Source organism: Suncus etruscus, chromosome 14 (assembly GCF_024139225.1).
Source record: "Suncus etruscus isolate mSunEtr1 chromosome 14, mSunEtr1.pri.cur, whole genome shotgun sequence".
Taxonomy (NCBI): domain Eukaryota; kingdom Metazoa; phylum Chordata; class Mammalia; order Eulipotyphla; family Soricidae; genus Suncus; species Suncus etruscus.
Genome location: NC_064861.1, coordinates 92,822,296 through 92,847,481, shown reverse-complemented (window position 1 = coordinate 92,847,481; position 25,186 = coordinate 92,822,296). Strand labels below are relative to the sequence as shown.

The following is a 25,186-nucleotide window of genomic DNA, read 5'->3' as shown; positions in this document are numbered from 1 at the left end:
CTCCACAGGACCAGAACGCAGGCATCTCCAGATCCTCCCCCATCAGAAGGTAACTTCTGTCATCAAACTGTTTCCCCTGCCTCTCAGGGGGACCCAGAAATCAAACCTGCAAAAACCCTGGTGCACTGCACCACCCAGCCTCATCTCCCCAAATGCCCCTAAGCCAATTTCTTTACCTTCAGCGGTTTTAGGGGCTCCAGCCGGGTGCCTCCCGCCTCTTCGGCCTTCCTGCCCCGGCCTCGGCCCCGACCTCTCGGCTTCTTGGCACCATCGGCGGGAGTGGACACCGAGGCAGGGCCGGCAGTGGTGGGTACCTCCAGTGGGCGAATGCGGGGTCTGCCCCGGGGTCGGGGTGGTCCATCTCTCTTGGCCTTGGTGGGCTTGCGGCCTCGCCGTCGGGGCCCGTCGGGGCCCGGGTTGGGGGGACAGAAGTCGATGTCACCCAGCGGCGAGAGGGCCGGGCGCGAGCGGCAGCTGGAGACCAGGTCGGGCAGGCGTCGGGGGTTCAGGCGGATGTCGGCCGGCACGTCAGCCTTGTCCTCGTCGGCCTCAAACTCGTACTCTTGGGCGTAGAGCTTCTTGGGGGTCTGGAATGGGGGGTCACGGCGTCGCAGCAGGTGGAAGGACGACGTCTTGAGCAGCTTCTTTGGCTTGGTGGAGCAGAAGATGGGCGAGGTGAGGCCTCCCTTGGGCTCCGAGGCGGGGGGCGGCGGGGGTGGCGGCGGCGGGGGTTGGGGTGCCGCCTGGTGGGGTCCGCTCTGGATCAGGCCCAGCGGCTCAGCGTTAACTGTCGAGGGCAGCTCGGGCGGCTTGCTGGGGTCCAGGCCCAGCCCCGGCGTGTCCGGCCCGGCTCCGGGCGCCCGGGCCGAGCAATAGGCCCCATAGGGATCGTAAGTGGCAGGGCCTGGAGGTGGCCCGGTGCCCGCCTTGGGGTCGCCCTCGTCCTCGGGGGCCCCGGCCTTGCCGTAGTCGTCCGCGGCAGCACCCCCAAACATCTCCTCCATGGTGGGGAAAAAACTGCGCTCCTCGTCCTGAAGCAGGGAGTCGGGGAAGCAGATGGAAGTGAGCGGCACAAACCGGGGTGCCTTGGGGCCCTGTGGGCTGGGGCTGCGGTAGGCTGCCACGGGATCCTTGCCCTCAGCGGTGGGTGTGTCCCCAGGCCCAGGGGGCAACGGCTCCAGGGCCCCCAGCAACTCCTGCATGGCCCCGGGCGGCTCCAGGCTCTCCTCGGGGCGCAGGCGGGGACTGGGGGCCCCCGGCTCCAGGCCATGGCCCCTCAAGTGGGCCTCCAGCTGGAGAGGCATGGGGGGCGGCGGCGGGGGAGGTGGTGGAGGCTGGGACGCCCCATCCCGAGAGGTCGGCTCCAAGAGGTGGACACCGACTTTGGGGGCGCTCGGGGAGGGACTGGGGGCATGGCTGAGGACCGAGGGGAGCAGGTGTGGGGGTGGAGGGGGCAGCACTAGCGGGAGGTCAGGGCCCCCTGCGTCCAGCAGGAGGCCGTGTGGGGGTGGCGGAGCTGGCGGGGCAGAGGGGGCCGGGGGTGGGGGGCTCTTCTGCAGGAAGGCCCCTAACTCTTTAGCCCCGGCGCCATAGTGGACGACGGACGTGGCCAGCCCCTCGGGGGTCTCGCCCCCCCGCTCTGGCCCCTTCTTCTTCTCCTTCAGCCTCCCCAGGCCCAGCTCCAGGGCGGCCGTAGCACCCTCGTCCAGGCTGGCACTGGTGCGGATGACGCTCTGCAGGTGGTACCTCTGGGGGTCTTCCTTGGCCAGCTCGTAGGGTGTGCCCGGGGGACCCCCGGCCCCACCGCTCCCCCCAAGTCCCTTGGACGCATCAGCCGCCCCGTCTTCACCCACCAGGCTGTCTGCCCCTGAGGTCCGCGGGGGGCTGGGCGCCTGCAGGAGATGCTGGATGAGGAATTCCTCGTCCTCCGTGCGCTCCGTCGGGGGCCCCCCGGGGCCTGCCAGCAGCTCGGAGCCGTCCCCTTTGCCCTTGTAGCCCCCCGTACCCCCGGCATAGCTGCCGGCCCCGGGGGGAGCCAGGAACGGGGCAGAAGCCAGGACGGAGCTTAGATATTTCCCAGGGGCTCCTGGGGAGCTCACGCCAGGTGGCCGGCCAGGGGCAGGGGGGGACTGCAGGGGCCGGATGATGTGAGAGGGGCTGGCCTCACCGCCCCCGGCCAGGGAGCTGGGCCCCCAGCCCCCGCCGTGGCCAGACAGCGCCGGTGAGTGGCCGGTGCTGTAGCTGAGCGAGGGGCTGGCAGTGGGTAAGCCCTGGGAGTGGGCGGCGGGCCCGGGGTAGGGCTCCCCCTGCACCCCATACAGCTGCCCTTGTAGCTGGTCGGGGGAGTAGCTCTGACACGTGGCCAGGCCAGGAGGCGGGGGACCACTGGGGGGCTGCGGGGGACCACCGGAGTAGCCAGGGCCTTTGCTCAAGTCCTGCGCTTGGCCTCCCCCAAAACCCTGCCCGTAGGCCTGGGGGCCGAGCAACCCTTGGGGCTGTCCAGGAGAATAAGCCTGGCCGGCCGCCCCACCAGCCCCGGAGGCCTTCCCGGTACCATAGGCAGCCGTGGGACCCCCCAGGCTCTGGCATTTGGGGGTGGCAGTGGAGCGGGGTGGGGGGGCCCGGCTGGCACCACCGGCAGCAGCTCCATAACCGCCTTTGCCAGTCTTATAACCGGGAGACTGGATGATGGGCCGGTAGCCACCGCCACCTCCAGCCCCACCACCCCCAGCAGCATCGGGGCCCGCTGCCCGGCCAGACGTCCCAGCGGTGGCACCACTGGGCCCGGCCTTACTGGGTTCGCCGGCGCCCGGAGAGGGCTCCCCGCCACCAAGGGGGCTGCAGGCTAGGTTGGCCCGGTGGCTCATGGAGGGGTAGCTGCCCCCACAGCTCAGGTAGTGCTGGAGGGCATGGGCAGGGGGCGGGGGCTGGGCACTGGCCGGCCGCTGGTAATGCTTGATGACCGTGTCCTGCCGGGGCAGGGCCCTCTCGGGGGGCGGGGGACCCGGGGCAGCCCCTGAGAAGTTGTAGAGCTGTGGGGAGGACTGCTCGGCAGCAGCGGCAGCAGAAGAGGAAGCCAAGAGGTTGAACTGGGCAGGGAGGTGACGGGGAGGGGGTGGCGGATCTGGAGGGCCCGGACGGTAAGGAGGGGTCTGAGCCGGGCCTAGCCCTGCGGGCCCCAGGACGCCACTGCCCGCCAGGCGCTCAAATCCCAGTGAGGATGAGACCGTCGGGGCCTGCGACGGCTTCAGGTGGAGCACGTCATGGGGGGAGAGGAGCCCGTTAGCTGGGGGACTGAACGGGGGGTCCTGCAGGCTGAGGGACGAGGGCACGGGGAAAGTGCGGCTGCCGAAGGAGGCCGGGTGCTGGTAAGCTGACAGGGCGGAGGAAGACGGGAAGGTGCTGGAAGCAGGCAGGGCGCCGGAGATGAAGAGCTCCGTGGGGCCTGGAGTGTGCATGGCTGGGAAGGGCAGCAGGAGACCAGAGGTCAGAACAGACCACCGGCCTGCCCGGCCCACCCCAGACTCTTGGGGTCAGGAAGGGAGGAGAAAATAGAGGTAAAGGTAGGAGTCGACGCCGGGCTTACCTGTTTGCCAGGAAGGGCTGCGAAACTGAGAGAGAAGCGAGGACGCAGAGGGGCCGGGCTGGGGGCCCCGGGATTCCAGGGCCGAGATAAGGTTCATGACGGAGGGGTCAGGCCCGGCGGAGCCTGCATGGTGGAGGCCAGTGTCAAAGAGTCCAGAGAGGCCTGGCCAGAGATGGGGGAAGAGAGTGAGCAAAGGGAGGGCAGGAGCAAATGTAAACGCAAAGAGCAAAGCAAATTCAAGCAAAGGGGAGAGCAGATTCAGAGAAGTGGGAGAGTCGCCTGAGGAAGTAGGACTCGAAGGGAGAAAGGGGAATGAACAGGACAGAGGAAAGAGAATGGTTTGCAATCCTGGGGCGAAGCAATAACGTAGTGGGGAGGGTGTTGCCTTGCACGGGGCCAATCTGGGTCCAGTCCCCATCATCCCAATTGCATCCCCTGAGCACAACCAGGAGTATCCCTGAGCTCAGAGCCAGGATCTCTGAGCACCGCAAGGTATCACTCAAAATCCAAAATAATGACAACAATAACAATAATAATAATAATAACAGGAGGGAAAAGACACTCTGGTCAGGGTGAGCTGGAGGGGAAGGGCAAAGTTTGGGGATAATTGCAGCCCAAAAAAGGGGAATGGGAAAACTGGAGCCAAGTTGGAGGGTATAGGGGACCAAGTTGGGGGTTGAAGGGGGAAAGAGGGAGCCAACCAGAAGGTCAAGAATCAGACTGGACAACTCTATGGTCCAGGTTCAAGGGAGCCAATCAGAAGCGCTAGAGGGAAGGAAGGGGCGGGGCAAAGGCCCAACCAATCAGAAAGAAAGGAAATCCGGAAGAAAGACTTCAGAGAACCTAAGAGCAAGAGAAGGGTGTAAGTCCAGAGGGGAAAGACTTGGGGGGCAAGGTAAGAAGTGGGGTGCTAGAACAGAAGAAAAAACTGGGTGAAGAGGAGGATTTTGGGGGCCCTTGGGCAGGGAGGGACCAGCAGGAACTAAAGAGGCAGAGCAGGGCCAGAGACCTGGAGTGAAATGAAATAGAGGCCAGCAGCCTCCCAGCAACCAATCAGATAGGAGCTGGCAAGGGGCGGGCCCAAACCGTCGGCCTGACCAATGAGGAGGAGGTGGAACTTTCAGCAACCAATCAGCTGCCTTGGGGGCGGGTCATGGCCTTGGTGGGGCGGGGCTTGGGAGGGCCCATACCTGCTGGATGGTGGTTAGTGGCATAGCTTTGCAGTGGGTGGGGGGCCGCGTAGGCCTGGCGGTGCAAGATGTCCGTCTCAGGGTGCGAGGTCCTGGAGCTGCCATAGACCAAGCTGGGTTGAGGGGGAGAAGCAAACGTTAGAATATTAGAATATTCCCTGAATTGGCCCGGGAGAAGAAAACTCAGCCAATATCCTAAGGATTTGGGAGGGGTCCTTGAGTTGTAATGGGGGGGTTATCCTAAAGGCAAAAGCCCCAGCAAAGTTGGACACCTAGATAGCTTCCCCCATTTAAAAAACACAGCTATAGAGACAAAACACTGACTGGGGGGTGGGGGTGGGCAAGGGATGGAGGATGGGGTTCAGTTTAAATGAGAAAGGCCTGGCTGGACCTCCTACCAAGGGCCCCCACTGTGCAGGTAACACAAAGGTGCCTGCCTAAGGATGCCCCCCTCTTCTAAACACGTGGGAGCCCAAAAGGTGTGTGTGTGTGTGTGTGTGTGTGTGTGTGTGTGTGTGTGTGTGTGTGCTAGCAACTAGGGAGTTGGGAGCGGGAGACAGAGGAACTGCATGGCTTGGGGTTGGGGGGGAAGCGAAGCGGGGGAATGGAGAAGAAGGGACAGGAGTAGGGAAAGTACCAGCCAGGTACAAGTGCGAACACGAACCACGTCCATCCCCCAGGCTTGGGATTCAAATGCATAAGCCCATGCAAAGCCAGGCATGTGTGCAAAGGAATATGCAACTCAACAGGGGCGGGAGGGGAATTGGGGGGTGCCGGGGTGTGGAGGTCACAAGGAAAAATCCTAATATAACACACCTGGGGGGGGGGAAGGAGGTCAAGCTCAGTCTTACTAGGAACCCACCCCCAGGTGTGTGGAAGAGAAAGGGGTGAGGGCTCCAGGGTTAAGGTGAAAAGTGAGGGCCAGGGAGCAATCAACCACAGGAAAAGGGCAGATTCTCCGGCCACACAAACCACAGGGCCCCCCCAGCACCCTAAAACATCGGAGTTTCCCATGCAACCGCTCCAGCTCCGGGCCCTGGCCCACACTCAGGCCTATCATCGAGGATTGTAGGCCTGGGATGGGATGGAATGGAAAAGGATGGAGGGGGGGGTGAATCAAAGGGGGCGTGTCTCCTGCCACGGCCCCCCCACTTTACAAACAACCCCAGTTCCAAAGGGGGCGGGGCCCGTGCCCACTCTGCGCGCGGAATTTGGGGTGTGTGGGGGGGGGGGAGAGAAAGAGAGAGAGAAGCCCCGCCGGGTGGCGCGGCCTCGCGTCTAGTCGTCCCGGAACAATAGGACCCGGGAAGGGGGGGCGGGCCCCCCCAGGCCTGCGTGTTTTGGGAGATCTGCTCGCCTTTCCCTTTCCAAACGCTTTTGCAGGCGCCAAAAGCCAGGGGGAGGCAGGGAGGGGTCGGCCAACCGGGAATCCACGGATGGACTGTTGGGGGGTCGGGGGGGGGGAAATCTAGGCCTTGCTTGCTCCGTCCACCAGTCCCTCCCATCCTTTCCCAAGGCCTTCTCGTTTGAAATCATCATTATTATTATTATTAATTTTTATTTTTTTGCAAAACCTCCCTCCACGCTGCAGCTCCCCCCTTTTGCATGCCGGAGTTTGCAATTTGCAAACTGGGGGTTCGGGCGGCGGTCGGGGTGGCCAGGGCTTTGCAAAAAAATGAAAAAAGGCGAGCAAGGCCGCTCCCTTGCAAAGCAAAGCAATGCAAGCCGGAGGGAAACGAGTTTGCGATGCACGCGAGGCGCCTGCCTGCCTGCCTGCCTGCCAGGACTGGGCCAGGCCGGGCCGGGCCGGGCTGGGCCAGACCGGGCCCAGCTCAGCTCAGCTCAGCTCGGGGGGGCCCCCACACCCCCAAACCGTGGCCCCATCCCCCGCAAGGCCTCCCCAGGCGCCTTACCTAGCTTTGGCTGACCTCTCGTAACTCCATCCCGCCCCGGCGCCGAGCGGGTCCCCGAAGCCGGCGCTGGGGTAGTTCCTGTCCATGAATTGGCCGCGGTGGAAATTGGGGGGAGGGGGAGGGAGGGACGGGGGGAGGGAGAGAGGGAGGGAGGGGGCGCCCCGCGCGCGCTCCCCTCCGCGGCTGCTTTTCGTCCCCCCCCGGCTGGCTGGCTGGCTGGCTCGCTCTCCCTCTCTCCTCTCCCTCCGCTCGCTTTTTTTTCTTTGCAGCCGCGGAAAGGCCCGGGAAGGCCCCGGGCGGGGAAGGGAGGGAGGGAGGGAAGGAGCGAGGGAGGGAGGGGCGAGGGAGGGCGGGGAGGGGTGCAGCCGCCCAGCGGAGGAGGAGGAGGGCGACGGAGGGGGGAAGGGGGTTCCCCTGGAGGGAGAGGAGCCCCCCGATCGCTGCCTCTGCCCGGGCTGGCTCGGCTCGGCTGGCGGGCGAGAGCGATCGGGGTGGGGGGCGCGCCCCAGAGGGAAGGGGAGGGCTGGAGGGAGGGAGGGAGGGCAGGAGGGGGCACCCCGGGGCGGCCTAGGCCCAGGCCCGGGGGTGCGCTGCTGGGTGAGCTCGCTGGCCCTCGCCCTCGCCCTCGCCGCCGCCGCCGCCGCCTCCTCCTCCGCCTCCTCCTCCTCCTCCTCCTCCTCCTCCTCCTCGCCGGCCTCACGGTGCAGCCATCTTTGCACAAGGCGGCTGGCTGGCTGGGCAGGGGGAGGGGACGCTGGGGGGCGGGCGGCGGGGTGTCTGGCTGCGCTCCGCTTCCTCCCACAATCCCGTGCAAATGCAAAAAAAGAGCGAGCGAGCCGGAGCCCGGCAGAGAGCGGAGCGGAGCGAGCGGGGCCTGGGGGTGTCGGGTCCGGAAAAAGGAGCCAGCCCCGGAGCGCGCAGCCGCACCACGGAAGGCGCTTTCGGGCCTTTTGACTTTTTTTTTTTTTTTTTTTTGCAATTTCACTTTTCTTTTTTATTCTTTTGATTTGGGGGGGATTGAGGGGTGTCTTTTATTTTTCCAAAAAATATTTTATTTCGGGAAGGGACTCAATTCCAGCACACACATATATAACACACATAGACACGGGGTGCTGTTGTTGCATAATCGGCAACCCCAAGACCAAGCACGCAACACCCGGAGCGTCTCTTGCAGGGCGATCGGGTCCCCAGCACAGATGGGAGCCGGTGGTGGGGTGGCCTGCAGGCAGGTCCGGGCTCCTGCGCACTTGCTGGCGGTGGCAGCCACTGCGGGGGCAGGAGAGCGCGGGACGCAGTCGCTGGGCCCCGGGTCCTGCCTGGCTCGCCTCTGTCTGCGGCGGAAACACGTGTGCCGGCCGAGGCGGGGGCGTCGGGGCTGGAGGACCCCACCCCGAGGCCGGGGGGAGGGGGTCTTCCGGAATCCGGGGTGACCCTGGGGCACGATCCCGGGAAGCCCGACTCCGAAGCACCTTTTCAGTGAGGCCTCCGGAGGCTGCAAGAGGAGGATGCACCGCGGGGAGTCAGAGATCGGCTCGCCCCGCCCCCGACGTCCGCTCAGCCAATCCCGGGACTCGTACGCACTAGTCCCACCCACTGCCGCCGCTTGTGGCCATGCCTCTCGTGTAAGCCCCGCCCAGAATGGGTTAATTTCATCCAACGCCCCGCCTCCTCTCCAAGTTCCTCCCCAGGAGCACCCGCCCCTTTGACGCCACGCCCCTAGTTCAAGCTCCTCCCCTTCCCGGGACTCTCGTCCTCTAGCCCCGCCCCCGAGCACAAGCTCCTCCCGCCTAGTGTTCACTCCGCCCCCAGGCCAAGCTCCGCCCCCGGAGGCCCAGCCTCAGAGCCCCAGCCTGGCTTGATACCTGGAGTAAGGGGGTGGAGGTGCATCGTGCACCCCAGAAGCCGCCAGCGCCTGCTCATATGTAGGCAGACCCGGAGGTGGGGGTGGTATCAAGGGCGTTGGCGAGCTTAAGGAGCTCTCCGGAGTCATAGGTTCGAACCTGAGATAAAATAGTGGGCAGTTAAAAGGGGCAATGTAGGCCCCAGCTATAGTGGATGGGTGGGTGGGTGGGTGGGTGGGTGGGTGGGTGGATGGATGGATGGATGGATATGGATATATATACATCTATATACATATATATGGCTTGCTCTACGCGAAGACCACTCAAGTTCCATCCTCGGTATCCCCATCTCGTGCCCTGAGCACTGTCGCCTACACACACACACACACACACACATACACACACACACACACATACACACACACACACAAGCCCCAATCATGGAGAAAGAAAACCCCAGGGTGCTATGGGCAGGCATAGTCACAAACCTAGAGTTACACTTGCTCACAGACCTCCGGATCCACTCCCAGAAGAAACTTCCTAACTAGTCCCAGACCCCACAAACTTTCCTCTTCCTTTCCTTTGGGGAGACAAGTGGGTTAGGACTACACTGGAGGTGTTTAGGAGTTATTCCTAACTCTTTGTTCAGGAGGGACCCTTGGCGGTGCTCTAGGGCCCCCAGGCATGTTGGGGGCTTGAACCACACCTGTGGAATTTGAGGCCTGACTTCCAGTATGCTCTCTCTGGTCCCCTTTTTGGACTCTGCCTTTGGGCAAGACACATGGAGAGAAAGGGCAGCACATCTGGCAGAGAAGCAGATAGCAGAATGCCACGGGCACTCAGCCTTGGGTTCAATCCATAGCATGTAGGCATGCAGAAGGACACACCTAGCCACGGCTTCCTGCACATGCATGCAGCTACACACTGTCATCATGAAACGTACATACCACATACTCCCACTCACCACAGGCCCAGCCAAGGTAAAGACAGTAGCCTATTAGGTAGAATCCAAGAATGGAGACAGACCCCTCCAACACAAATACACACACACTCATTCACCCTTCACAGAGCTGACAACTGACTTGTCTCAGCATCTTCCAATCTTAGGCCGGTCTCACCACTGTCCCCCCTCAACGCTGTCCCCCCCATCAATCACCCTCAGTGATCCCTTACTCTTGAGGACAGGCATGCAGCTGGTCTCTTCGCCGTCTCCAGTGGAGATACCAAAAGGCCCCCAGGCCCACCATGAGAATCAGCAGGAACCCAAATGTCAGCCCCACAGCCAGGCCCGCCACGTCCACTCGGTCGCGCCCTGTTGGGAAGGAGGCAAAGGAATCGGGGAGCCACTGCGTTCTGGGCTACCAGGTACCCCCACACACACACCTGTCCAACGAGGAGCACAGGCCAGAAGTCACTTCCTAGCCCGCTGACCTCAGGCAACTTACCCCATTTCCCTGAGTCTCTGTTTCCTGCTCTGCAAAATGGGCACAAAACGCCCGAACCCCAGGCTGGGAAAATTCCCAGCATTCCAGGGATTCAAGACCCCTAATCTTTTTTTTTTTTTTTTTTGGTTTTTGGGCCACACCCTGTGACACTCAGGGGTTACTCCTGGCTATGCGCTCAGAAGTTGCTCCTGGCTTCTTGGGGGACCATATGGGACGCCGGGGGATCGAACCGCGGTCCGTCCTAGGCTAGCGCAGGCAAGGCAGGCACCTTACCTCCAGCGCCACCGCCCGGCCCAAGACCCCTAATCTTGAGGTCAAGCAAAAGCACAGTGAAGAGAGCATTTGCCTTGAACACAGCCGACCCAGGTTCGATCCCCAATATCCCATATGATCTCCCGGGCATGACCAGGTGGAATTCCTGAATGCAGAGCCAGTAGTAATACCTGAGCACTGGCCGGGTGTGATTCCCCCAAACAAAACAAGCAAAGAGAGCCCGGATGTTGGCCAGGGCAATAATACAGCAGGGAAGGCACCTGTTCTGCAGACAGTCAACCAGGGTTCAACCCCCACTACCCCATATGGTCACTTGAATCACACCAGAAATGATCCCTGGGCTGGAGAGATAGCAAAGCAGTAGGGCCTTGCACACAACTGACCCAGGACAGACTCAGACACAGGTTTGATCCCCAGCATCCCATATGGTCAGCAGAGCCTGCCAGGAGCAATTTCTGAGTGCAGAGCCAGGAATAACTCTGAGTTATTCCACAACTGGGTGTGGCCCAAATAATCCTCCCAAAAAAGACCTCTTGGGGACCAGAGTAATAGCACAATAGTTTGAGCATTTGTCTTACAGGACCAACCACCAGGGTTAGCTGAGGTATAATTCCTGAGTGCAGAGCCATGTGTGGCCCAAAACAAAACTAAAAACAAAATTAAAAATTCCTAGGCTCGGGGCCAGTGAGGTGGCGCTAGAGGTAAGTGCTAGCCAAGGAAGGACCGCAGTTCGATTCCCCGGCGTCCCATATGATCCCCCCAAGCCAAGGGTGATTTCTGAGCGCTTAGCCAGGAGTAACCCCTGAGAATCAAATAGGTGTGGCCCCAAAAATAAAATAAATAAATAAATAAATAAATAAAAATTCCTAGGCTCGGGGAGGGAGAAATAACATGGAGATAGGGTGTTTGCCTTGCATGCAGAAGAATGGTGAGTCGAATTCTGGCATCCCATATGGTCCCCTGAGCCTGCCAGGAGCGATTTCTGAGCATAGAAGAGCCAGGAGGAACCCTGGGCGCTGCTGAATGTGACTCAAAAATACCTAATAATAATAATAATAATAATAATAATAATAATTCCTAGGCTCAGAGGAGCCTTTTTTCAGTCATCTCACTTTGACCCCCCAGCATCACCAAATTCCTCCCCCCAGTACCTTTAAGAGCCCTGAATGACTCCCTATGACCCCCCCAACCTTGAGCTTAGCCCCCCATCTCCCCCCAGCACCAGAAAACAAAATAAAACAAAATAAAAGCCATTCACAAGGACAGGAAATTCAAATCCTACCAGGCAAGGGAGGCCTGGAGGGGGGCCTGGCAACAGATTCTCCACAGTCTACCCCTACCCCTTCGCCCCTTCCCCACCCCCACCCGGAACCCCTGGAATGCAGCCACTTTACCAAACAGGCTCCCCGAGGAGAAGGAAGTGGCCTCTAGGGGCGGCAGCTGCATTCGCCAAAAGAAATGTCCTTTCTCAAGGGAAGAATTTGGGGGACCTCCCCTGGCCCAGGCAGGTTGCCGGGGAGGACTTTGCTGGGAAGCATCTCTGCTTGGTCAACACAAGGCCTAGTTTTTGTCTGCTTTTTTGTCTTTGGTGGGGGGACTGGAAGGAACCCTAGTGTGGGGCATTCAAAGCCTGTGTGTTCCACCTAAATCCATCCTGAACTCCCTAAAGCCAAATTATTGAGAAGAGAAGAGGAAAAGTCAGGGGGAAAGACACTGGCTTGGGTGGGTGGGGCACCCCTTAAGCAAAGGCACTGCACACCCTCATGGGCTGGGGCTGGATTCAGAGTGCTTAGAGGGACCTGGACCGGTCATCGGGTAGATGTTAAGTCCCCTAGCGACGGGCCTTCCAAGGGCGGCTCCGGCCCTTGCAACCAGGCCTCAAGGCCACTGGTCCCCGAGGGAGGCCTCCCATGGGCAGGAGGCTGGGGGTCCAGAGCCCCACTGGATGTGGTTGCTAGGGAGAAGGCCTCCTTAGCAACCAGGCCCTGCGGGATGGGCTAGGGGGAGGGGAGCCCAGCCAGGTAGCTGGGCTGCAGCTGCCATCAGGCCTGGCCTCCTTGTTGCTAAGGAGCTGCCCCCTTAGCAACGAGGCTGCTGTCCTGGTGGTGCCTCACAACTCGAGAGTATAAGGGGGTGTCCGTGGGGAAAACAGGCCAGATGAGGCGTCACAGGCCTCCAGGCCTATTGCTAGAGGGCAGCCTCCCAGCAACCTGGCCCAGCCACCCAGTTTGACTGCGGTGGTGCAGGCTCAGGGAGGACTGAGGGGCTGCCATTTTTCCCTCTGGCCCACTTCCCCTGCTGGGAGGTCTTGGAGTGAGTGAGGGGCTGGAGGTGGATTTGCAGGGGTGACTCCTTTTTTTTGTTGGCTTGGGAAACCACACCTGGCGATACTCAGGGCAATTTCCAGCTCTGCACTCAGGAATAATTGCTGGCAGGGGTCACATTCATGGAAACCTATGGGATGCTGGGATTGAACTGAGTTGGCTATGGGCAAGGCAAGCGCCCTCCCTCTTGTGCTACGGCTCTGCCCAAACTCCGTGTGTGTGTGTGTGTGTGTGTGTGTGTGTGTGTGTGTGTGTGTGTGTGTGAGAGAGAGAGAGAGAGAGAGAGACAGAGACAGAGAGACAGAGAGACAGAGAGACAGAGACAGAGAGACAGAGAGAGACTTCGTTTTTTTTTTTTTGGTTTTTGGTTTTTGGTTTTTGGATCACACCCGGCAGCGCTCAGGGGTTACTCCTGGCTCTATGCTAAGAAATTGCTCCTGGCAGGCTCAGGGGACAATATGGGGTGCCAGGATTTGAACCACCGTCCTTCTGCATGCAAGGCAAATGCACTATCTCCATGCTATCTCTCAGCCCCTGAGTGTGATTTCTTTTTTTTTTTTTTTTTGGTTTTTGGGCCACACTCGGCGGTGCTCAGGGGTTACTCCTGGCAGGCTCGGGGGACCATATGGGACACCAGGATTCGAATCAACCACCTTTGGTCCTGGATCGGCTGCTTGCAGGGCAAACACCGCTCTGCTATCTCTCCGGGCCCTGAGAGTGTGATTTCTTTTTTTTTGTTTTGTTTTGTTTTGTTTTGTTTTTTTGGGCCACACTCGGCAGTGCTCAGGGGTTACTCCTGGCTGTCTGCTCAGAAATAGCTCCTGGCAGGCTCGGGGGACCATATGGGACACCGGGATTCGAATCAACCACCTTTGGTCCTGGATCGGCTGCTTGCAAGGCAAACACCGCTCTGCTATCTCTCCGGGACCCTGAGTGTGATTTCTAACACCCACATTCAAGAACTGAAAATGCCTGGAATAGATATGGAATATGCTGTGGGGGGGTAGGAGGGACCCAGCCTTGGGGGGCCAGGGTCTGTAAGGGGTCAAGCCTCCACTCACCTCCTTTGCCATTATGGGCGTAGCCCTCCCAAAAGCGTTTCTGCAAAGGGAAGGAAGGAGTCAGCAAGGGGGAAGGAAAGTCCGGGTGACCCCAGAGACAGAGCACTGCCTCATTTCTGAGACTCCCCCCAGGCTGACCCCTAGCCTCACCGTCAGAGTATCGTCCTCAAAGCACTCCCTAGCCTCCTCATAGGAGCACTTTTCCTCGATGCACTCCCGCTCCAAGTTCCCGGGCGTGAAGAGTTCCAGGTCCCAGTGGTTGGCTCGGGGGACCCTTCGATGGCTGACCAAGAAGCTCTGAGCCTCTGGGGAGTCCAGGAAGATGCCTGGGCCGGGAGGATAGAAAATCAACAGGGCGGGGCCGGGCGGTGGCGCTGGAGGTAAGGTGCCTGCCTTACCTGCGCTAGCCTAGGAGACGGACCGCGGTTCGATCCCCCGGCGTCCCATATGGTCCCCCAAGCCAGGAGCGACTTCTGAGCGCATAGCCAGGAGTAACCCCTGAGCGTTACCGGGTGTGGCCCAAAAACCAAAAAAAAAAAAAAGAAAATCAACAGGGCGACACAGAGGGTCCCCCAAGTCCAGGGAAGTGATCCCTGAGCCCAAGGCCAAGGGTGGCTGGGTGGATGCCCAAAGTACAAAGAAAGGATTCTGAGATTGGAGCCATAATACAGTGGGGAAGGGTGTTTACGCCTTGCACACGGCTGACCCAGGTTCGATCCCCGACATCCCATGGGGTCACCTGAACACCACCAGGAGTGATTCCTGAGTGCTGAGCCAGGAGCTGGCCCTGTGCACAACCAGGTGTAATCCAAAAACCAGAAACCAAAATAATAATAATAAAGTGGGCAGAGCGCTAGCACAGTGGTAGAGCATTTGTTTGACTTGTATGTGGCAAATCCTTCCCAGGTCTGATTTCTGGCATCCGATATGGTCCCCCAAACCTGCCAGAAGTAATTTCTAAGTTCAGAGTCAAGAGTAGCCTCTGAGTGCTTCTGAGTGTGGCCCAAAAAACAAACAAACAGAAATAATAATAAAGAATTCCACGGGCCAGAGCTATAGCTCAGTGGTAGGGTGTGTGCCTTACACGCGGCTGACCCAGGACAGGTCCAGGTTCGATCCCCAACATCCCATTCAGTTCCCGAGCCTGCCAGGAGCAATTTCTGAGCACAGAGTCAGGAATAACCTCTGAACGCCGCTGAGTGTGCCCCCCCCCCCCAAAAAAAAAGAAGAAAAAGAAAAAAGAAGAGCCAGAGCGATAGCATAGTGGGTAGGATGTTTGCCTCACACAAGGCCAACCCCAGGTTCCATCCCTGGCATCTCATATGGTTCCCCATGCCTGCCAGAAGTAACTCCTGAGTACTAAGTGTAGCCAAAAAAAAAGATTCCCAGAACTGTGGGGATCCAGAGACAAATAGAATCTGGGAATGGGCAGAAAATCAATTCAAGTGCTCCTGGCTCAAGTGGTGTCAGCATCTAGCTATTAGTGTGCCTCTCCCCCCCGCCCCCCAGTACTCACCTTGGTCTTCCTCCTCTCCATCAAAGGCACTATCGAGGCAGGTGACCAATCCCACGAAGAGCAGCAGCAGCGAGGGGTGGCCCCTCATAATTTGGGGGGTGCTGGAAGCAGGAAGACAGGGTCGGCACTCAAACCCCAGATTCTGGGTCCCCTCTCCCCTGCGGAGTGACCCAGTGGGACCTGGTCCAGGGAGCTCTGCTGTCAGCCCAGTTTCACTTTCCCATCCCCTGGGACAGTGGGGGACAACTAAAAGGACTTGCCCAGGGCCCTCCAGTCTGGACTGGAGTAAAGGCAGGTTGTCCCTCTTCCCTCACCCCCGAGTGGCCCGACAGCACTCAGAACCTCACCCCAGGGTGACAGGGGGTGACAGGAGTCAGCTGGTATTTCCCAGTCATCTGAGAACCTCTGCTCTCTCCGCCCATTGCCACATCCACCCACAGAAATCAATAATCACAGAAACAACCAGAAAAAGCTTTTCTTTGGGGGGCTCCAGAGGGATTTGGGGTGAGCCCATGTCCTAAAGTCCTAAGGTCTTGAGTCCCAGAGGAGTGGGGAGCAGGGTCTCCCTACCTCCTTCTACCTCCAAAGACATTCACCTGCTCAGACTCGGTGGTGTTCCCTTCTCCCTCTTGGATCTGAACCTTTGGGGTGTCCCAGCTGCGAAGGGGGGCAGGGATGGGATGAAGGGGAGGGGAAAGGGACAGGCTGGATGGGTACCCCAGTCTTCAGGAATCCCCAGCTCCCGGACTCTGGCAGGGGGGGGCGTGTTCTTGGCTACCTGCCCTGCCCAGGGCGGGACTCAGGTAAGGGACAAGTTACTTAAAGGGACCTTGGGATGAATGACAGGCCGGCAGCGACACAGGGGACTGGGCAAGCCTCTTCCTGCCTCCCCATGGCCCTAGGAACCCACCAGACCCAGGGAGACACATTTGGAAGCTTCCAGATACCCTCAGGTGGAAAAACTGGCAGGAACAGGAAACCTGGGTCCCAGGGGTATGTGACAAGGTCACATTAAGATGCAATTTCCAGAGACGATTTCAAGAGCTCTGGACTCTGAAAATAGGGACAGGTAGGCCCCTGGTTAATTGTGCCATGTGTCACCTAGTTTTGGGGGGCCACACCCCCCACCGCAATGCATTGGACTTATTCCTGCTTCTGCGCTCAGGGGTCCACCCTGGAGTGGGTGGGGGGAGACCCCAGGGAACCTTCAGCGATGCTGGCGGGGCTCGAACCCGTGCAAAGCAAAACGCTTCAATGCCAGAACCGTGACTCCCACCTGACCCCCCTAATCGCGTCTTACTGGAGAGGGAAACTTAAAAAAAAAAAAAAAGGAGAAATGAGGTTGGAAAAGTGACTTTTCCAACTTGGAGGAGCGGAATTTGTCCAGCTTGGACTTGCAAAGGGGCAGAGCCAAGGGACAAGCCGGGGAAGTCGCCCCCTCCGGGGACACACGCCGCAGCGAGCACTGAACCTCGCAGCCCTTTTGCGCCTTAGTTTAGCCACCGACCGGAACCATCGCGTCGTCACTCGCGTTTCCGGGGGGAAGAGAGGAAGAATAGAAGAGAGGACTTACTCGGGCTCTCCTCCGAAACTCGGGGCAGCGCCGCTTCCGGTCCCCTAAGCATACCGGAAGTTGGTGTGCGGGGCGAAGGGAGGGGAACCTGCGCGCTTCCGGCACCCGGGTGATTGTGGAAGGAGCCGAGGAGGAACAAGGAGGAGCCGTTCGTGAGGTGAGTCCCAGGCTGTAGGCCCAGGAGGGGACGGGGGGTGTTGATGGGACCGTCCTGCCGCCGGCGACAGTCATGGGGGTCCTGAAAGACCCCATTCGCATAGGCTTGCGAATTCCCCATCGCCCGTCCATCAGGAAGCGGCCGGGCCCCGTCGCCCCGGTTGGGGTTTGGACTACATTTCCCAGCATGCTCCGGGCTTCCAAGATGGCGCTTCCCCGGGGATTCCCGGATGTTGCGCCCAGGGCTGGTGGCTTTGGGGTGGGATGAGCGGGGGGTTCCTGGACTAGGGAGAGTAAGACTCTGGGCGGGGGGGGCTCTTAAGAGTGGGAGTCGGAGCAGTAGGGCATTTGCCTTGCATGTGGCTGACCCAGGACAGACCTGGGTTCGATCCCCGGCTTCCCATATGGTCCCCCCAAGCCAGGGAGTGATTTCTGAGCACAGAGCCAGGAGGAACCCCTGAGCATCACCGACTGTGGCCCAAAAAGCAAAAATAAAAAATAAAAAAATAAACTGGGAATTGAAGACAAAGGAATCCCCCTCTTTGCTTCAATTTTCCTGCACCTCTCTATTTATTTATTTAGGGTTTTTTTTGGGGGGGTCCCACCCTTCAGCTCTCCTGGCTCTACGCTCAGAAATCGCTGCTGGCTGGCGCGGGGGACCCTATGGGATGCCAGGATTTGAACCACCGTCCTTTTGCATGCTATTTCTCAGGCCCTCCATTTATTTATTTTGGTTGGTTTGAGCCACATCTGGCAGTGTTAGGGGCTTACTCCTTTACTGTGTTCAGGGATCTCTGTGTTCAGGGATCAGTCCTTGAGTCGGTTGCATGTAAAGCAAGCGCCTTTTCATCTGTGTGCTCTGGCTTGCTCTCCCTCCCACCCCACTCTCTTGGCCCCCATAAATCTTTGCTTTGGGTCTTTGGGCTCCAAATCTCTGGATCTTCGTCTGTCCTGAGATCATGTCCTAATTAAGCTATGTGAGGCTGGAGAGATAGTACAGCAAGGAGAGCCCTTGTCTTGCACTCGGATTCCTGGTATCCCACATGGTCTCCTGAACTTAAAGGCAGGAGCAGTCCCTGACCTGAGTACAGCAGATGAGGACACCAAACAAATAGAAGTGGGGGGGGGGGAGTCATGGTGGATAAAATTAGTTTTATTTTTGTTTCATTTATTTATTTTGGTTTTGGGGCCACACCCAGCAGCACTAAGGGGCTCTTCCTGGCTCTGCACTCAGAAGTTACTCCTGACAGGCCCGGGGGACCATATGGGATGCTGGGATCGAACCCAGTCAAATAAGTGCAAAGCCAATGTCCTACCGCTGTGCTATCCCCAGCTAATCCAGCCCCAGATTAGTTTTATTTATTTTTTGTGGTTTTGGGGTCACACCCGGCAGTGCTCAGGGGTTATTCCTGGCTCCAGGCTCAGAAATTGCTCCTGGCAGGCACGGGGGACCATATGGGATGCCAGGATTTGACCGATGACCTCCTGCATGAAAGGCAAACGCCTTACCTCCATGCTATCTCTCCTTGCCCCAGTTTTATATATTTGAATATATGTGTGTGCCCCCAATCAGTATGGCAAACATATTAATAGTTGGCAAATCGGGGTGAATGAGGATTCTTATGCTGTTCTTTTACTTAAACCTGTCTTTAAATCTGTATGTTTTCACTTTCTCATAATATGGGGAGCCAGGAGTAATCCCTGAGCATCCTTGGGAGTGGTCCAAAACACCAAAATAAAAATAAAAATCCTGGGCTGGAGAGATAGCACAGTGATAGGGCAGTAGTTCGAGTAACAGCATCTCATATGCTCCCCCATGCCTTCCAGGAGTGAATTATGAACACAGAGCCAGGAGTAACCCCTGAGCACCACCAGGTGTGGCCCAAAAACAAAAAAAAAATAAATAAAGGAAAACAAGAAAATAGAATGCTTTGTATGTTGTGTTTAAGGTCATACCAGAAATACTTGGGATGCTGTTTTGCCAGGGACTCGAACCCTGGAAAATGCCCTTTGCTCTCTGGTGCCTGTTTGAATGAGATGCTTTGGCTATTTTTTGTTTGTTTGGCTTTTTTGGGGGGGGGGTCACACCTGGCTGTACTCAGGGATTACTCCTGGCTCTTTGCTCAGAATTTTTTTTGTTTGTTTTTTTGTTTTTTGGGCCACACCCGTTGACGCTCAGGGGTTACTCCTGGCTATGCGCTCAGAAGTTGCTCCTGGCTTGGGGGACCATATGGGACGCCGGGGGATCGAACTGTGGTCCGTCCAAGGCTAGCGCAGGCAAGGCAGGCACCTTACCTCTTGCACCACCGCCCGGCCCCTCTTTGCTCAGAATTTACTCCTGGCAGGCTCGTGGGACCCTATGGGATGCCGGGGATTGAACCCGGGTCAGCTGCATGCAAGGCAAATGCCCTACCCCTGTGCTATCACTCCGGCCCCGAATGAGATGTTTTTTGAAGAGGAAAGCTGACTCTGGATCTTCAGGGCTCTGTGCCCAGAACTCAGAGAGGTGACAGTGGAACTCGTGTCTTGGACACACAGGCAGACACTCAGCCATCTGCTCCTCAGCTGCTGCCTGTGACTGTTTCGCTGGGTTTGGGCTTTTGCGAGGCTTTGGGGATCAGAGTGGGCAGCTTTGTGTTTGCTCTGGGTTCTGGAACCTCAGTTTTCCTAAAACACATGCTCAGCGCTTGAGCTAGACCTCTGGCCCTAGAAGATTTTTGGAGGGTTTTGTTTGATTTTGTTGAGGGGACATACCCAGTAGTGCTTAGGGCTTACTCCTGTCTCTGCGCTCAGAAACCACTCTGGGCAGTGCTCTGGGACCCTATGGAATGCCAGAGATCAATCCCAAGTTGGCCGCATGCAAGGCAAACACCCTCCCCACTGTGCTGTGGCTTTGCCCCTCCAAAGCAGGTTTCTATGGGAGAGGAGGGTTGTCTCAGTTGCATGCAAGTAAGTCTGTGCTGCCGGGAAAGCAGGTGGTCAAACTCGAGGCTCCCCTCAAGCTTGAAGCTGCCTTGACCCTCTGCCCTCATTCCTGTCCCCAGGATGACGCGCCACGGCAAGAACTGCACAGCCGGAGCCGTCTACACCTATCACGAGAAAAAGAAGGACACAGGTACCCCCATCTGCCCTGGCTCGCTTTCCCCATCAGATGCATACAGATACCATCGAGTCATGCTGTCAGTGACCATGTCCTAAGCGGGAAACTGAGGCCCAGAGAGGATTTGGCATGAGTAGGCCTGTGTGGTAGCACAGCAAGGAGGGTGCTTCACAGGGCCCGTGAGGTGGCGCTAGAGGTAAGGCGTCTGCCTTGCAAGCGCTAGCCAAGAAAGGACCGAGGTTCGATCCCCCGGCGTCCCATATGGTCCCCCCAAGCCAGGGGCAATTTCTGAGCGCTTAGCCAGGAGTAACCCCTGAGCATCCAACGGGTGTGGCCCAAAAAAAAAAAAAAAAAAAGGAGGTGCTTCACTGTCCTCCAAGGAGTCACCTCTTCTTGGCCATGATGTCCTCAGCCCTGCAGCTCTCACCTGCCCCTGCCCCCCTGAACACCCCATATCTGGGTCTTCTCCCCCCCCCTGTCCCTGCATCCTTCCCCTGTCCCTTCACCTCTCCCCCACCCTGTGCTGTCCCCAGCGGCCTCGGGCTACGGGACCCAGAACATTCGGCTGAGCCGTGATGCTGTCAAGGACTTTGACTGCTGTTGCCTCTCCCTGCAGCCCTGCCACGACCCTGTGGTCACGTGAGTGGGGCCCGGAAGGGGGGGAATGCAGTGATTGTGTGCACGGGGGAATTTGGGGGGTTTTGTTCTTGGCTTTCCCCCAGGCTAAGCTGCAACGTTCCTGTTCGTGAACCTGGGAATGGACTTGTATAGATTCTGTACATTAAACATTCTATTCTTTTGTCCCTCACTTGGGGGGTTTGGGGGGGACTTTTACCTGGTAATACTTGGGCTATTCCAGGAGCTGTGCTTGGGGTCACTCCCAGCAGTGCTTGGGACAGTAAATCCAGGCCTCTTATGTGCAAGCTATTGAGATCTCTGGCCTCTTGTTTTGTGTTCTGGGGGTTCACACCCAGTGTTACGGCCTACACACAGCTTGGAGCTTGGGGTCTCTTTTATTTTATTTATTTAATTATTTATTTATTTTTGGTTTTTGGGTCACACCCAAAAACTCAGGGGTTACTCCTGGCTGTCTGCTCAGAAATAGCTCCTGGCAGGCACGGGGGACCATATGGGACACCGGAATTCGAACCAACCACCTTTGGTCCTGGATCGGCTGCTTGCAAGGCAAACGCCGCTGTGCTATCTCTCCGGGCCCACTTTTATTTATTTTTGTGGGGTTTGTTTCTGTCAATGCTGGGGGTCCAGATGGGGTGCCAAGGATTGATGAAACTTGGGTCAGCTGCATGCCAAGGCAAGTGCCCTCACCCCTGTGCTATCAGTCTGGCCCTGTTTTATGTTGTTGGTTATGGGTCACACCTGGCCATGCTCAGAGGTTACTCCTGGCTCTGCGGTCAGGAATCACTCCTGGTAGTGCTCAGGTGACCCTGTGGGATGCCGGGGATCGAACCTGGGTTGCCCACGTGCAAGGCAAATGTTATGCTATCTTTCTGGACGCTAGCTCTTCTTGTTCTGGTGGGTCATTTCTGGCAGTGCTGTGGGGAGGTCAGTATGGGAACTCGGGACTGGTCTGGGGGCTCCTGTTCTGCCAGTTCGGCCATCCTGCCGCCCCTAGGCTCCGTGCCTCGGCAGGAGAGTCACACAGTTATGAGCTGTTTGGGAGAGGCGGGCGCTTGCTCTTCCCACCGTGGAGACTGGTGTTTCGTGGGGACCCACAGTTGAGGAGACTGTGTCTTGTCCCCTCTGCAGCCCCGATGGCTTTCTGTACGAGCGGGAGGCCATCCTCGAGTACATCCTGCGCCAGAAGAAGGAGATTGCCCGGCAGATGAAGGTGCCTTGGGGTGGGGGGTGTCTGGGCCTCAGAGATAGCACAGGCTAGGCAGGCCACTTCCTTACACATACCTTCCCAGTTCCCATCCTCAATGCCACATGCCAAGGAATGATTCCTGAGCACTGCTAGAGTAGAGTAGAGGTGGGGAACAAAACAAACCCACCCAAAAAAGAACAGGCCGGAGCAATAACACAGCAGGGAGAGCCTCTGTCTTATACCTGGGCATTCCAGGTTTGATCCCCAGCATCCCATAGGGTTCCCCAAGCTGGGAATAACTCCTGGGAATAACCAGGTGTGGCCCAAAAAAACAAATGAAAGAGGGGCCGGAGAGATAGCATGGAGGTAAGGCGTTTGCTTTTCATGCAGGAGATCATCGGTTCGAATCCCGGCGTCCCATATGGTCCCCCCGTGCCTGCCAGGAGCAATTTCTGAGCCTGGAGCCAGGAATAAACCCTGAGCACTGCCGGGTGTGACCCAAAAACCACAAAAAAAAAAAAAAGAAAAAGAAAGAGCAAAAAATGCCCCCCAAGGTCTTATGCTCAGCATTTGGCACAATGAGGGGCTGGTGGGGGCTCTGCAGGGTCAGTGAAACAAGTCTCTCCCCCTCACTTGATGGCAGCCCCAGTCTAGGGGAGGTCTCATGTCATGGTCCAAGCTCACAGTAGCTACTTTTTTTTTTCTGGGAGAGGGTTGGGGAGGAGGAAGTTTCATGCCCTGTGGTGCTATGTGGTTCCTGTGATCAGGGGCTCCTGGTGAGACCCGGCATACCATTTGTGGTGCTGGGGAGTAGATTGGGGTCAGCTGCTGGCCCAGCAGGCCCAAGCACCAATGACACTCGCTGGTGGCAGGACTCTGGACACAGTGTAGACATCTGGTAAGGAGCCTGGGGGCTGGACCTTCTTTCGTCCCCCTCCGCTGTGATCCCCCTGCTCCAGCCCGGTTCAGAGGAAGGCACTGAGGCAGGTGTGCCCACAGCATCCTGCCAAGGTGCCCTGCAGGCTGCGTTCCCCTGTGACTCTGGTTCACAGCTCCCCGCACCTGGTTCTGCCCACAGGCCTACGAAAAGCAGCGGGGTGCCCGGCGCGAGGAGCAGAAGGAGCTGCAGCGGGCAGCAGCCCAGGACCAGGTGCGGGGCTTCCTGGAGAAGGAGGCAGCCATTGTGAGTCGGCCCCTGAACCCCTTCACGCCCCGGCTCCCGGACCCAGGTAGGGGGAGCCCTGGGATGTGGGGTACAGGGGGCCGCTGCAGGCCAAGGGCTTAACCTTCTCTTCTCCCGGCCTCAGAGGAGGCCCAGCCGGGCCCCAGCAAAGACAAGGACAAGGACAAGGCCCTACCCAGCTTCTGGATCCCATCGCTGACCCCCGAGGCCAAGGCCACCAAGCTGGAGAAGCCGGTAAGGCCCCCGTGTGTCCCCATTCTTAGCTGCATACCCAGCTTCCCCTCCCCTCCCGGGTCACTGACTTCCCCCCCACCCCCACCCCCCCCCAACCCCCCCGTCCCCCATCTCTCCGTCTTTCTTCCCCGCAGTCCCGCATCGTGACCTGCCCCATGTCGGGGAAGCCTCTGCGCATGTCCGACCTGACCAGCGTGCGCTTCACGGCCCTGGACGCCTCCCTGGACCGCGTGGGGCTTATCACGCGCTCCGAGCGCTACGTGTGCGCCGTGACCCGAGACAGCCTCAGCAACGCCACTCCCTGCGCCGTGCTGCGGCCCTCGTGAGTTCCCGGGAAGGGGGATACAGGGAGGGACCCCCCCCAGCACAATCCTGATGGCCCCTGTTTGCCCATCACAGTGGCGCCGTGGTCACTCTGGAGTGCGTGGACAAGCTGATTCGGAAGGACATGGTGGACCCAGTGAACGGGGAGAAGCTCACCGACCGCGACATCATTGTGCTGCAGCGGGTGCGTAGGTTGATGGCGAGGTTGGGTCGAGGGGAACCCCTTTCCCCAGTCCACACCCCACCTGACATTCCTGGCCGGGGAGGGAGGGTGTGCTGGGGGTTCCGTGGAGCCCATCTCCCTCCTCCACCTTGGACCTCTCTCCCTTCCCCAGGGTGGCACCGGCTTCGCAGGCTCCGGAGTGAAGCTGCAGGCGGAGAAGTCTCGGCCCGTGATGCAGGCCTGAGCCCAGGGAAAACCAATAAACTGGCTGCCCCGCGGCCAGGCTGCGGCCCTTCCTTGCGGCACCCCAGGGCACAGTGGGGTCACCTCTGGGGTCAGGAAGAGCAGGCTGAGTGAGCAGGAGAGGTTCTGAAGGAAGGCGCGTGCCCTGTGGCGAGGTTGGCCCAAGTGATGGGAAGTCAGTGCCCCGGGAAGCCAGGAGGGGCCCGTTTCCTGGGTCAGGTGGCCATTGTCTGTTGGGTGGACGTCTTTCTGGCTATGCCAGAGTCAAGGCTCCAGAAGGATGGCGCCCCCCCCACCTCTGCCCAGATGAGACTGACTGTGTGAGGAATGAAGTCTGGAGAACTGGAGGGCCACTCCCGCCAAAAGAGAACAGGAAGAGGGAATGGGGCACACAGGCAACTTGGAAGGACCCAGAGGTTGGGGGCCACTTGCCTGTGGGCTTGCGGGGCTCCCAGGAGCTTGGGTGTGGTGCTGCTGCCTTGGAAACAGCCCTTCAGCCCCAAAAGCAAATTGCTGGCCAGTTGAAAAAACGAGAAGATTCCATTGCTCAGATGGACAGAGGAGGTCTGGTGTCTGTTCTGGGCCTGGCTCTGCCCTTTCTGGCACCACCTTTGCCCCCATGGGTGCCCCTTCAGAGGGTGTTTGTTTTGTTGTGTCAGTAAAGTTCTAAGACTCAAGGAACCAAGACGGCACCCCAAAGCACCCCGAATATTCTGTCAGTTCTTGCGTGTCCAAGGGGAGGGAAAAAGTGGGGGAGGGCATGCCATCCTTGTAACCTGGAACTCCTCAGAGCTACCGTTTGTTCTGCACCCAGGGACTTCTAGGAAAGTCCCTTGAGCCCCAAGAGCCTGTGAACCATTTTTAGGTCTAGTCCAGTCCCCAAAAACTGGACCAGCTGTCACTGATTCAGCTCAGCAGGGAGGGCATTTGCCTTACTTGCAGTCAACCCAGGTTCAATCCACAGTAACCCATAATGTTCCCTGAGCACCTCCGGGAGTGAGTCCTGAGCTCAGAACCTGGAGTAACCCAGGTGCTGCTGGGTGTGTTCTAACCTTCCCACCAGCCTCTCCTACATTTGCACCCCAATACACTCCCCTTAACCAGCTTCCAATCTTCCCTGTTACCCCCAGATTGTTCACCTGCCCTACACCATCCCCTTCTTCCTAAGTCCCCTCAACTCCCCTCAGCCCTTTCAGTTTTCTCCAAAACCTCAAGATATCCCAGCTTTTGTATTTG

General features: G+C 58.6%; 3 protein-coding genes across 4 annotated transcripts in view; 1 reads left to right on the top strand and 2 right to left on the bottom strand.

Annotated features, from left to right (window-relative positions):
• Positions 1–6,800, bottom strand: part of PRR12 (proline rich 12) — a 35,750-nt gene extending 28,950 nt beyond the window's left edge. Inside the window, exons 1-5 of one of the 2 annotated variants that reach the window (XM_049786168.1) lie at positions 6,690–6,800; positions 4,777–4,889; positions 3,587–3,748; positions 1,854–3,460; positions 177–1,031 (exon numbers count right to left, since the gene is read on the bottom strand). In XM_049786168.1, the coding sequence (XP_049642125.1) occupies positions 177–1,031; positions 1,854–3,460; positions 3,587–3,748; positions 4,777–4,889; positions 6,690–6,775 (2,823 nt within the window). In that variant the 5' untranslated portion in view covers positions 6,776–6,800. Of the gene's footprint in view, positions 1–176; positions 3,461–3,586; positions 3,749–4,776; positions 4,890–6,689 lie in introns of both variants that reach the window. The other variant, XM_049786167.1, reaches the window with a different exon arrangement.
• A 1,289-nt stretch (positions 6,801–8,089) lies between these two features.
• PRRG2 (proline rich and Gla domain 2) lies at positions 8,090–16,756 on the bottom strand. The gene is made up of 7 exons (XM_049786209.1): positions 16,723–16,756; positions 15,150–15,250; positions 13,784–13,959; positions 13,634–13,673; positions 9,704–9,842; positions 8,552–8,689; positions 8,090–8,181 (listed from the first exon to the last, which is right to left on the bottom strand). Exons 2-7 carry the CDS (start codon positions 15,235–15,237, stop codon positions 8,163–8,165), a joined length of 600 nt encoding a protein of 199 aa, XP_049642166.1. The 5' UTR covers positions 15,238–15,250; positions 16,723–16,756; the 3' UTR covers positions 8,090–8,162.
• Positions 16,757–16,837: 81 nt separating this feature from the next.
• Positions 16,838–23,984, top strand: NOSIP (nitric oxide synthase interacting protein). Its single transcript, XM_049786202.1, has 9 exons — positions 16,838–16,880; positions 19,846–19,993; positions 20,512–20,617; positions 21,746–21,827; positions 22,882–23,032; positions 23,111–23,220; positions 23,355–23,542; positions 23,620–23,728; positions 23,880–23,984. The coding sequence occupies exons 2-9, from the start codon at positions 19,924–19,926 to the stop codon at positions 23,949–23,951; spliced, it is 888 nt and encodes a 295-aa protein (XP_049642159.1). The 5' UTR covers positions 16,838–16,880; positions 19,846–19,923; the 3' UTR covers positions 23,952–23,984.
• The last annotated feature ends 1,202 nt before the right edge of the window (positions 23,985–25,186 follow it).